Source organism: Mastomys coucha, unplaced genomic scaffold (genome assembly GCF_008632895.1).
Source record: "Mastomys coucha isolate ucsf_1 unplaced genomic scaffold, UCSF_Mcou_1 pScaffold13, whole genome shotgun sequence".
Lineage (NCBI taxonomy): Eukaryota > Metazoa > Chordata > Mammalia > Rodentia > Muridae > Mastomys > Mastomys coucha.
In genome coordinates, this window is record NW_022196895.1 from 30694784 (window position 1) to 30706750 (window position 11967).

Genomic DNA, 11967 nt, shown 5'->3' on the forward strand with positions numbered 1-11967 from the left:
AAAAAAAAAAAAAAAAAAACTATTTTATTGAGGTATAATTCACAAACAAAAGAAAACTGTAAACATTCAGATCACTGCTCCCCTGTGTTTGCACATGCGTGCGCACACACACACACACACACAGATGAGCACATCCTTTCTTTTAGGGAGAAACAGAGATGAGGTTGGGCATTACTATATAACCAGGCTGGCCTTGAACTTGGACTCTTTGGCCTCAGCTTCCCAAGGGCTGGAATTATACAAACTGCTTTTAATGCTTTATCATATGGACAGCAATTCTATGAAAAGTTTATCATGTTCTCCATTTTATTTTTTTGCATGTGTATTCACCTAATCCATGTGCATGTGTGTGTGTGCTTGCAGATGTGTATGGAGGCCCCAGTGGACACCAGGCGTCTTGCTCAATCACCCCTCTCCTTATTCACTAAGGCAGGGTCTGTCAGTTGAACTTGCTGGTAAGGCTGGTCTAGCTCGGCAGCGTGCTCCAATCTCCATCTGCTGGAATTACAGGTAGAGACAACCAGCACTTATGTGGGTTCTGAAGACCTGAATTGGGGTCCTCATGCTTAAGTAACAAGTACTTTATGAGCTGAGCCCTGCTGTCCAATTTAAAAGGGAAAACTGAAGTTACAGTAGTCTTACCACTACTGGTAGGCAAGAACTGGAGCCCACGCACCTAACTCCATGATACCACGTCTGCCTTGTGTTGAAACTGAGCATTCCTGTTACCATGGCTAACTTCAAGCTTGAGGAAACCTTAATAGACCAAGTGCTCGAATTGTAAGCATGAACCACCAAGGCTGGCAGATCACTTACTTCTAAGTCTTTAAAGTTTCTGTAAGGTATGCATTGTGACTAGTGCAGTCTTCCCGTGGTCCCCCACCCTGCCTTTTGTGCTCTTCACATCTCCATCAGTCAGCTTGGTGCCCTTCACAACTTACTCCATTTAAAACCGTCTTTGTCCACCTTGTTTTTTCTGGTGTCAGCACACACCTACCAGGCACACACAGCTTCACATCTCCCTATGATGTGGGAAATGCCTTGGAAGACACTTGCAATAACCTGCTAGGTTATTCCAGCCATTGCTTTGATAGTGACTAAAATTACTGACCGAAACTTCTCATCCAGTAATAGGATGATCTCCATGGTGATGAGACACTGTCTGTTAGATATCTCTTAGAGTCTAGAGATTTTCCTTTTTTTAAGAAAACAATTTTTTTTGGACTCAAACCATGCATCTCTCTGGAAGAGCAGCTCTACTGCAGAGCCATCTCTCCAGCCCTATTGTCCTTGTTGAGACCAAGTCTCAAGGTTGGTCTTTAATTCACAATCCTCTGCCTCTACCTACAAAGTAATGGAATTATAGGCATGTATCACCACTGAGACTGCTTTTTGTTTGTTTTGTTTTGTCACAGCCCTAGTACAATAGGCAAACAATATTGTTTACGTAGGATCAATTGTAGAAGCTCATGTCTATAATCCTAGCACTTGGGAGGCTGAGGGAAGAGGATTTCAAAGCCTTTCGAGGCAGCCTAGGCTGCTACAGTGAATGCCAGAACAGCTTTGGTTACAAGTGACTTGCAGGTCAGCCTGGGACTCATAGTGAGACCGGATCTCAAACGAACAAACAAGATGAAAGAGAAAAATTGGTATGGTAGCACAGAACTGCACACCTATAATCCTAGTATTCAGGAGGTTAAGGCAGGAAGACTGCCAGTTCAAAGCCACCCTGGATAAACAGTATGCCAGTAGCCTGGACCACACAGTGAGACCAGCAGCCTGGACCACACAGTGAGACCAGCAGCCTGGATCACACAGTGAGACCAGCAGCCTGGACCACACAGTGAGACCAGCAGCCTGGACCACACAGTGAGACCAGCAGCCTGGACCACACAGTGAGACCAGCAGCCTGGACCACACAGTGAGACCCTGTTTTTTCAGAAAATAAAAAACAAAAACAATAACAAAACCCCAAAAGCCACTGAGATGATTCAGCTTGTGAGGCCTGATGACCAAGTGTGATGCTTGGACCTACAAGGTAGGTGAGAACATACTTTCACTAATTGTCCTCTGACCACCATATATATGCCATGCATGTGCATGCACACACAGAAACATAGACACATGCACGAAGTAAGTAAAATGCAAAAGAAAGGTTGAAAAATGAAAAGTAACAGAACCCCGAACCTTGGCATATTGGTCTTCCAGGGAACACTCCATCGGGTCTTCTGAAGTCCCTTCTTGGTCTTCTAGCTTTAGATTTTGACTCAGTTTAGGAGCTGTAGTAATGGGACTGCCCAGATACTTCATTTCCTGTCAAGTATACTGACAAGATTAAAACCTATTCAGATACTTCATTTCCTGTCAAGTATACTGACAAGATTAAAACCTATTTAGGGCCAAGTATGAAAGCATATGTCTATGATTCCACTAATCAAGGGGTTGAAACAAAAGAATCCAGAGTCTGAGGCAAGCCTAAGCTGACTCAATAAAAGAAAAATAAATTAAAATTTAAAATAATAGAAAATAAGAAATTCTTACCTTATTCAGAACATGTACATCATGTACAAAGACTGACTCAAAATATAGCAACAATATAAATGTAAGATTTAAACTGCACAACCCTTAGAAGAAGCGGCATGTGGTGGCAGAAACCTACAGGACTGAGGAGACGGAGGAGGAGGAGGAGGAGGAGGAGGAGAAGGAGGAGGAGAAGGAGGAGAAGGAGGAGGAGGAAGAGGAGGAGGAGGAGGAGGAGGAGGGCCTGAGTAGAGGAGTTCAAGGCTGGCCTGAGCAGCACAATAAAACCTCACTTCAAAAATGAGAAAAGAAATGATCATTGTGCACTATGGCACATGTTTGTTAACCTAGCACCTAGACTGAGATAGCAGGATTGTTGTGGGCTTGAGGATAGCCTGGACTACAGACTGAGACTTTGCCTCAAATCTCCAAAAGGAAAGGAAGAGAAAAGAAGAAACCAAAGCCGGGAGGTGGTGGCACACGCCTTTAATCCCAGCACTTGGGAGGTAGGCAGGTGGATTTCTGAGTTCGAGGCCAGCCTGGTCTACAAAGTGAGCTCCAGGACAGCCAGAGCTATACAGAGAAACCCTGTCTCAAAAAACCTAAAAAAAAAAAAGAAAAAAAAGAAAAAGAAAAAAAAACAAGAAAAGAAGAAACCAAAGGCTAAGAAAAACTCTCACGCCATAGTTTAAACAACCCAAAGCGTCAGAAGGAAGGCACTTAGCTCCTCCGTGCCTGAGTTCACCATTCCCACCTGCTTCTCAGCTAAGGCAGCCCAGGTAAGTCAACAGCAGGAGTCCACAGCTGTAGTTCTGTAGCCACACTGGATCACAGCCAGTAACTCACCAGCTCACAGAGAGGAGAAGCCAGAGGATCTCCAGGCATTTGCTGAAACCTTGGGGTCCTAGGTGCCTCCCAATCCAATGCTTTTAAACTGGTGTTTATCTGCGTAAGAAAAACTTGTATCAGTTGGTGGAGGAAGAGAAGCTGTAATGCTGCCTGCCAAAAATATCACATCTGATCAAACTATGAATAACTTTCATGAAACACATAAGCGGCATCATTAAATTGTATCTGAAGATATAAATAATGCCTGTGGATTTGATGTCTGACACACAGATTTGCTTAGGAGGATACAAATTTTATCATCATAAGCAAAAGGACAGGGATGAAAGAGAGCTTGCTTGTGAAGGGATCTGGATTTTATTTGTAGATATTTATTATTGTTTGAGTTTATTTACTTTATGTATATGAGTGTTTTGTTTGCATACATGTGTACTACACATGTCCTTGGTGCCTGCGGAGGCCAGACTGGACTTATACACGGGTGTGGGACCTCCGTGTGGTGCTGGGAACTGAATTCAAGTCCTTTGGAAAAGCAGGAAGTGCTTTTAACTGCTGAACCATCTCTGTAGTCCTGGATTGTGAGATTGAGTGGTTATAAGGGGAGATTAAAATGGCAATAATAGAGATAGAAAGATGACTCAGCTGATGAGGGTACTCAACACAAAGCCTGACCACGTGTGTTCCATCCCTGGAACTGAGGTGGCAGAAGGAACAGAAGGAACAAACTGAATCCTACAAGTTGTCCTTTGACCTCTATGGGCACGTGAGCATGGAAACATACACACACACAGATATAGAGATGTACACACATAATAAATAAACGCAGTAAAAAAAATTAAGAGGCAGAGGTAGTAGTAATTTTTTAAAGTTGATTATAAACACCTAAAACCAGGCATATCATCTCTAGTTTAAGGAAAGAATAAAAGCATAGTCGGGGCTAGAGAGGGCTCAGCAGTTAAGAGCACATGTTGTTTTTAGAGAGGACCCAGGTTCAATTCCCAGAACCCAACAACACCTGCACTTCCAGTTCCAGAAAAATCCAATGACCCCTTCCAGCTCTGTGGACACTGCACTAATGTGGTGCAGAGACATACATACAGGCAAAACACTCACACACATTAAATAAAAATAAATGAATTTGAAAGAAAAGAGAATAGAATATCCGCTATAGCATGTATACTGATCTAGGTGAAGGGACAGAAGACAGAGAAGACGGCTAGAAAAGCAGTTTGGGTGGACGGATTAAAGAATCACTGTAGTGGGTGGGCAGTTCAGGAAAGAGCATTTTCAACTTGGGACAGGATAGTGTAAGGCTCATATAAAAAGGACCAAACTTCCTTAAGATAATGTTTAATATGGGCCTGCTAGTACACATCTAATCCCACCTAAGAGGCTGAAGCAGGACCTCAAGTTCAAGGTCAAACTTAATGAAATTATGTCTCAAAATAAAAAGCCAAAGGAGGCCAGACACTGAATGTAACTGTCCAGTGACAGAGTGTTTGCTCAGGATACCCGAGGCCTTTCATGCCATCCCTAATACTGGAAGAATGAAAGACCAAAGTTTAGTTTAGCCTGCTGGTGCAGATCTGTAATCCTAGCCACTTGGGAAGCCTGGATAACTGGGACCTGTATTATTTTTTTTAACTTATTTATTGTCATTTCATGTAAACTGGTGTTTTGCCTGCATGTATGTCTATGTGAGGTTGTGAATTACAGACAGTTTTGAGTTGCCATGTGGTTGCTGGGAGTTGAACCCAGGTCTTCTAGAAGAGCAGACATCTTTCCAGCTCCATGAACTCTGTCTTAAAAACAACACACAAAAAGTGAGCTATAGGCTGCTTGCCTGGCATGCACTAGGGCTGTACACTGTTCCATCCTCAGGAATACAAGACAAGGCAAGGGTATAGCTTAGTGATGTGAAAGGGCTGTTTGAATGATAACTACATCAATCCTTAGCAATAAAACTACAAAAAAAATACCCCAAAGAATTTATGAACAAATTATGTTATGTATGTTCTCTCTCTCTCTTTTTTTTTTATAGTATAGAATAGAGTTTATTTAGGGCATGGGGAGGGGAGTTAAGAGGGTAGCAGAGTCAGAGAAAGACAGAGAGAAGGAGAGAGTAAAGAAGTAGGGGCTGGCTGGGTGGTGGTGGCGCACGCCTTTAATCCCAGCACTTGGGAGGCAGAGGCAGGCGGATTTCTGAGTTCGAGGCCAGCCTGGTCTACATACAGAGTGAGTTCCAGGACAGCCGGGGCTACACAGAGAAACCATGTCTCGAAAAACAAACAAACAAACAAACAAAAAAGTAGGGACTGGCCATGACTACGTGGGGAGAGGGGGGAAGGGAATGGGGAGAGAAGGGGAGCAAAGGGGCAAGAGGCAAGGGAGAGAAGCAGGAGTAAGACATGTTATGTATGTTCTTACAAAGCAAAATTATTTAGGGCTAGCAAGATGGTTCAGTGGGAAACAGGGCTTGCTGGGAAAGAAGCCCAATGACTTGAATTCCATCCTTGGACCCGTGCGGAAAGGCAAAACTTGACTTCCAGCAGTCCATTACAGGAACCTGCACTCACACCAACATGATGTCCTCCAAACAGTTATTTACAAGAGAGTAGCAGCAACTTGAGATCTCCACCAGCAAACTGAGCTTAGCTGGCAGTTCATGGTTCAGGAAGCAATACTCACGTTTTCTTTATGTGCAGATGTGATACGCTTTGCATCCTTCTTTCTGTGGCCATGATCCAAAGCATTTGGAGTACTACAAAGAAGCTGTACCTAAAAGACATTGTCTACAGAAAGATCCAACAGCCACAGCCACATGGCTGTGTGGAACCCTCTGCCACCCACCTGACAGACAAACCAAAGTCAAGAAGAAAAATCTAGGCTTGGTGACACATGCCTTCAGTCTCAGTGCTCAAAGGCTGATCCAGCCCAGCTAGCCAAACACAGCGAGGCCCTCTCTCAACAGAAAGACAAAAGAACAAAAAGGAGAGGGCGGGAGGTCTACTTACTGGGATGCCTTTCATAAGGTCCTGGTGAAAATCCCTGAAGATTAAAACAAAAACAAGTACTAGTCAGCTAATCCCCATATTTACACTGGTTCTTCAGTGGTTGGGGCACCCCAGTTTCTTCTGTTCAAGGGGTCCCAGTCTTTGTGATTCTATGTGTCTTCTTCCAACAATACTTGGAGGGATTAGATATCCAAGACTTAGTGGTGTCCTGGGGTTTCCCAGGCCCTCAATTCACTAGCATAAGTATACAAGATAAACATTCACCCAAGGGGAGTTTGTCTTACATCTTTTGTTCAAGTTTTAGTGCTAGGAATGGAACCTAGGGCCTTGTACAAGGCAGGTAAACATTCTGCCACCAAAGGGCACTTCCCACTCCTGGCTTACTTTTTTTTTTTTTTACCCGCTGAGCCATCCCCCCAGAAATTTAAAATTTCTTCTTCCCTCCCAAATTTCTACCTAGTCTATACAAAATAGGCTATTTAAGGTTTGAAAGAATTGGATTCAAATCAGTTTTAACTCTATATATACCCCCTGGCTAACTATCTTAAAATCTCCAGAAGAGACTCCACAATAGTTATAACCACAAACAAAATGTTTGTTATGTGCTAGATACGTGTTTTGTTTTTCTTCTCTTTTTGGGTGGGGTGGGGATAGAGGTGGGAGGTGGTATTAGGACAGGGTCTCACACAGCCTCAGGCTTTTTGTGTAGCTAAGGCTGGCCTTGACCTTCTGCTTCTCATGCCCCTCCCACTTGAGTCCTGGGATTACAAATGTAAACCATATCACCTTGTTCCGGTTGGAAGACGTTTTTATTTTTGGTTTGGGTGGTGTTTTGTTTTGTTTGAGACAATGTCTCATATAACCCAGCCTCTCATTTTTATTTAATCTTTGCAAAAGCTGTTTTGTTTTTGTTTTTCCCTGAGACAGGGTTTCTCTGTATAGCCTTGGCTGTCCTGGAACTCACTCTGTAGACCAGGCTGGCCTCGAACTCAGAAATCCGCCTGCCTCTGCCCCCCAAATGTGGGGATTAAAGGCGTGCGCCACCACTGCCCAGTACAATAGCTGCTCTTAATAAGTGTTTTTGTTACCACATATGAATAAAGTACAATCCAATGAACTAAGAAGCTATGGGTCCCGGTTAGTGAAGTAGTAAGCCACCAGAATCCAGATAGTCTCATTTCCCTCCCTGTATCCTTAGCCACTAAAATACAGCATTTCTCATGTGCAAAGAGAAGCCTTAACGTGAGTGCATGCACTATTTCCTTCATGTAAAAACAAGACACCTTTGTGTATGCTGGTTTAAAGTAGCCTGAATTTCACAACACTATTGAGAACTGGAAAACTTAAAAGCTATCAAGTCAGAATCTCTAAACCCACTAACATCCAAAGTAAAATACTTTATAGCGTGCAGAGTCCACATAGAATAACATCCCCACGATTAATACAGAAAGGCTACAGCATACAGACCATTTAACAGCAGAACTTACTTGCCAGTTAACTGTACATCCTGAAGTCCTGATGAATCCAAGGAATCTGCAACCAGATATGAAGAATCACAGGCTGGGGATATAGCTCACTTGGTAGTTTTTGCCCAGCATACATAAAGCCCTGGGTTCAATCCTTACCTCTGTATAAAACCATGGTGGCACACACTATTTTCCCATAGTTTGTTACCCAATGACCACCACCATCCAAATACACACTAATAATAATTTGTTGTTGTTGTTTTGTTTTTCAAGACTCTGTGTAGTTCTGATAAACCAGGATGGCCCTGAACTCAGAGATCTGTCTGCCTCTGCCTCTAGAGTGCTGGGATTAAAAGCATACATCACCACAGCTAATAAATAATTTTTTAAAAGACATTAACTGAACCAGAGAGATGGCTCAGAGGTTGAGAGCACTTACTGTTCTTTCAGAGGACCGAGGTTTGGTTTTCAGCACCCATGTGGTACTTCCCTACCATTTTTAACTCTAGGTCCAAGGGATCTGGCACCTTCTTCCCCCCTCTTCAGGCCCCAATACACATTAAGTATATATGCAGTATACATGTAAGAATAAATAAGCCTTTAAAAAAAAGGAAAGCTAGTCATGGTGGCACAAATATAGCTGTAATCCCAGCACTTTCAAGATAAAATTAGGGTAGATCAGGAGTTCAAAGGCTACACAATGAGTTTGAAGCTACATGAGTCACTGTACTCAGGCCCCCAACTTCTCCCCTCCCCAAGAAATCAAACAGAAAAGAAACTGGTTACCTGGGAAATCTGAAATTAGAGCAAACGCTAGAATAGTTTACTAGCAAAGCTTTTTTAAATTTTAGACAAAGGAAAAAAAAACCCACCTAATCAGTATTGGCAACACACATGCTGGAGCACACACGTACAATTAATAGATAAAGGATTTTTTTCTTTGAGTTGTGGAGGGTACTAAGAGTTGAATGTAGGGTCTTGTATTTTTTATGCCCGTTCTTTGCTTCTTCTGAGATTAAGTTGGGATATAGCAATAATGATAATGATAAATAATAAAAACTTTCCTTTCATCCCCAACATTACCCCGTCAACAAAATACATTCCTTCTTGAAGTTTTCTAATGCCGAGCACATCTTCTATTACTGTTATTTTCCTCTTCCCAGTCATCATTTAACTAAAAAAATTATCTTACCTCAAAACTCCTACTTTTAGGCAGTATTCTCTCAGGGTATGTGGTAGCCCTGACTGGTCTAGTAATCCCTCTGTAACTCTGGCTGGCCTCGGCATCCCAAGTGCTAGATTTATGTAAGTTAACATACCAGGTTTTATGTAATATTTTCCTACTTTTACCATCTTCCATTTCTATCCTATTACCATATCCTCTCTCTGAAAAGTTATTTTTCCACCGGGCGGTGGTGGTGCACGCCCTTAATCCCAGCGTTTGGGAGAGACAGGCAGGCGGATTTCTGGGTTCAAGGCCAGCATGCTCTACAGAGTGAGGTCCAGGACAGTCAGGGCTATACAGAGAAACCCTGTCTCAAAGGAAAAAACAAACAAACAAACCAACAAAAGTTATTTTTCCTTAAGTTGTAAGCCTTAGCTTTAAAGGCAGAGCCATCTCTCTAGCCCAAGAGATGGTTTAGCAGTTAGGTGCACTTGCTGCTCTTTCAAAAACCCTAGTATCCACATGACATCTGCACGTCCAATATGCAGCATCCCATGGTAGCTCACAATAGTCTGTAATTCCAGTTCCAGAGGATCTACTTCTGGCTTCTGAGGGCACCAAGCACACATGTAGGGCACATACACACACATGATGCAAAACATTTATACACATAAAAAAAATTAATAAATATAAATGTTTAGGTTAAAAGTTAGGTTTTCTTTTAAAGACTATACCCCTACCATTTTCCTCAAGGTCAGCAGAAGTAGTAAGCTGAGAAGCAGATATCTCTCCATTGCTAAGATTCGAAAGATCAAGGCAACATTTTGGGGTTCCTCTGTTGAGACATAAAAATATATCAAGATTCCCATTAGGGCATACTATCCTTAAAAGGTAGAGATCAGGCCTTTATTTAAATCTCTCTCAATTACTATCACAAAAAACTTAAACGGCATCCAAACAAATCAGCTCAGACTGGGTTGAGAAGAACCCTCCACTTTTTCTCTTTCAATAATGTGAGCCTCGTTTTCTTTTCACTAACATACTGAGATAGGATTTATTTAATGAGAATCTAAAGAGATCACTTTTTTTGTTTGTTTGTTTGTTTTTTTGTTTTTTTGTTTTTTCGAGACAGGGTTTCTCTGTATAGCCCTGGCTGTCCTGGAACTCACTCTGTAGACCAGGCTGGCCTCGAACTCAGAAATCCGCCTGCCTCTGCCCCCCAAATGCGGGGATTAAAGGCGTGTGCCACCACCGCCCACTAATAGAGTTTTTAAGAATTTTTCCTAGACAGCACATCGGTTCCGACATTACAGGAAAAGAGTATTCCTAGTAAGAAAGAAAATTAATTTTTTTCTTATTATTATCTGTCTGTTTGTAGTAGGTCTCACACTACAGCCCATAAGTTGTCCTGGAATTCACTAGTAGCCCAGGCTGGCCTTGAACCTGTTGATCACCCTTGTCTCAGCCTCCAGAATGGTGAGATCACAAACATACTCCACCAAGCCCTATTTAGAAAAAGATATTTTGTTTTTGTTTTTGTTTTTTTTTTTTTTTCTTTTTTCGAGACAGGGTTTCTCTGTATAGCCCTGGCTGTCCTGGAACTCACTCTGGAGACCAGGCTGGCCTCGAACTCAGAAATCCGCCTGCCTCTGCCTCCCAAGTGCTGGGACTAAAGGCGTGCGCCACCACCGCCCGGCTGTTCTTGTTTTTTAATATAGAAAGTAAGCTGAACATTTAAGAGTCATATAGTTCAAGGCCATAGTTGAGATTCAAACCCTGGATCTTGAAATGGGATAATTCAGCAAACAAACTTGTTCATAAAATCAAAGATAAGGTGTAACAATAAAAATTAATTTATAGAGGGGAGAGATGGCTCTATGATTAAGAACTTGCTGTTCTTCTAGAAGACTGCACTTAGGTTACTACCCACCCAGCTCCCACTTCAGGTAGTTCACAATCATACACACACACCCCTAAATTAACAATAAATCTTTTTTAAAAAAAATAAACTTACCCCGACAGAATGCTTAGGTTTGCAGAATCATGGAATTTGTCTCCAGAAGATTCAGGGGAATCTGAACGTATGGTGAAAGAAGCGTTTCTCTCCAAAAGTAGGTGTAACAACTTCCTCTGTTTGGACCTAAAACTGGGTGCTGAAACAAAACTTCCCTCTTCATGAGCCGGTGGGAAAAGTCCTGTCGACATAGCTTGAGTCTTCACCGAGGGAGGCGGGGCTGTCTAGGAGGAGAATTCTCCAGATATTCAACAACTCCAGTCTCTCCACCCTTCTCAGTGCCCGGCTGAGCCCGGGTGGAGGAGCATCCCCGTAGAATCCCCGCAGGATCCCCGCAGAACCTCCTGGAATGTTACATTGCAGGTGCTTAGGGCAAAAACTTACAGATGTCAGGCAAGCTCAGGACTTCAAAGGTGGAGCGAGAAGAAGACTGGCTTGATCTGGACCACGCAGTTTCACACTCTTCACCAGAAGAAACGGATCTAACAAACAAGAGAAGGCTATGCGGACCTCCGGCCCCGAAGGAACCCTGCAGGGACAATCGGGTATCCAAGATTCCAGGAAGGACACAGCTCCCGGTTTACCTTAAGTTTAAAGGCCGACTTGAATTTTGTGAGAGAAAAAAAAACAACACTCCTGCAAGATAGAAGCAAGACTCCACCGAAGGACAAGGAATCTGAGGAACAGAAGCGGCTCGGGTTAGAATTGCAACTACGTAGCCCGAGGTTGAGTTTTGCTGCTTCTCTCCGGAAATGGCCCGGCAGCAATGCCAACAGCCAGACGCCTGACCATTCAAACCTTCCGCTCTCTCAACAGCCTATCATCGCCCTGCTGGTAGCAGCGTCAGCCAATCACTGAACCAGAACCTGCCCCCCCCCCCCCCCCCCCGACCAATCGCTAGACGCGTACCTAGTCCGCTGGGCAGCTCCGCCACACAGAGAG

General features: G+C 43.1%; 1 protein-coding gene across 3 annotated transcripts in view; it reads right to left on the reverse strand.

Moving 5' to 3' along the window:
* Positions 1-11797, reverse strand: part of Cdc25c (cell division cycle 25C) — a 20086-nt gene extending 8289 nt beyond the window's left edge. Inside the window, exons 1-9 of one of the 3 annotated variants that reach the window (XM_031365328.1) lie at positions 11610-11797; positions 11410-11507; positions 11026-11245; positions 9752-9846; positions 7868-7913; positions 6381-6414; positions 6055-6144; positions 3367-3465; positions 2188-2313 (exon numbers count right to left, since the gene is read on the reverse strand). In XM_031365328.1, the coding sequence (XP_031221188.1) occupies positions 2188-2313; positions 3367-3465; positions 6055-6144; positions 6381-6414; positions 7868-7913; positions 9752-9846; positions 11026-11216 (681 nt within the window). In that variant the 5' untranslated portion in view covers positions 11217-11245; positions 11410-11507; positions 11610-11797. Of the gene's footprint in view, positions 1-2187; positions 2314-3366; positions 3466-6054; positions 6145-6380; positions 6415-7867; positions 7914-9751; positions 9847-11025; positions 11250-11409; positions 11508-11609 lie in introns of those variants that run through there. The other 2 variants (XM_031365327.1, XM_031365329.1) reach the window with 2 other exon arrangements.
* Positions 11798-11967: the final 170 nt, after the last annotated feature.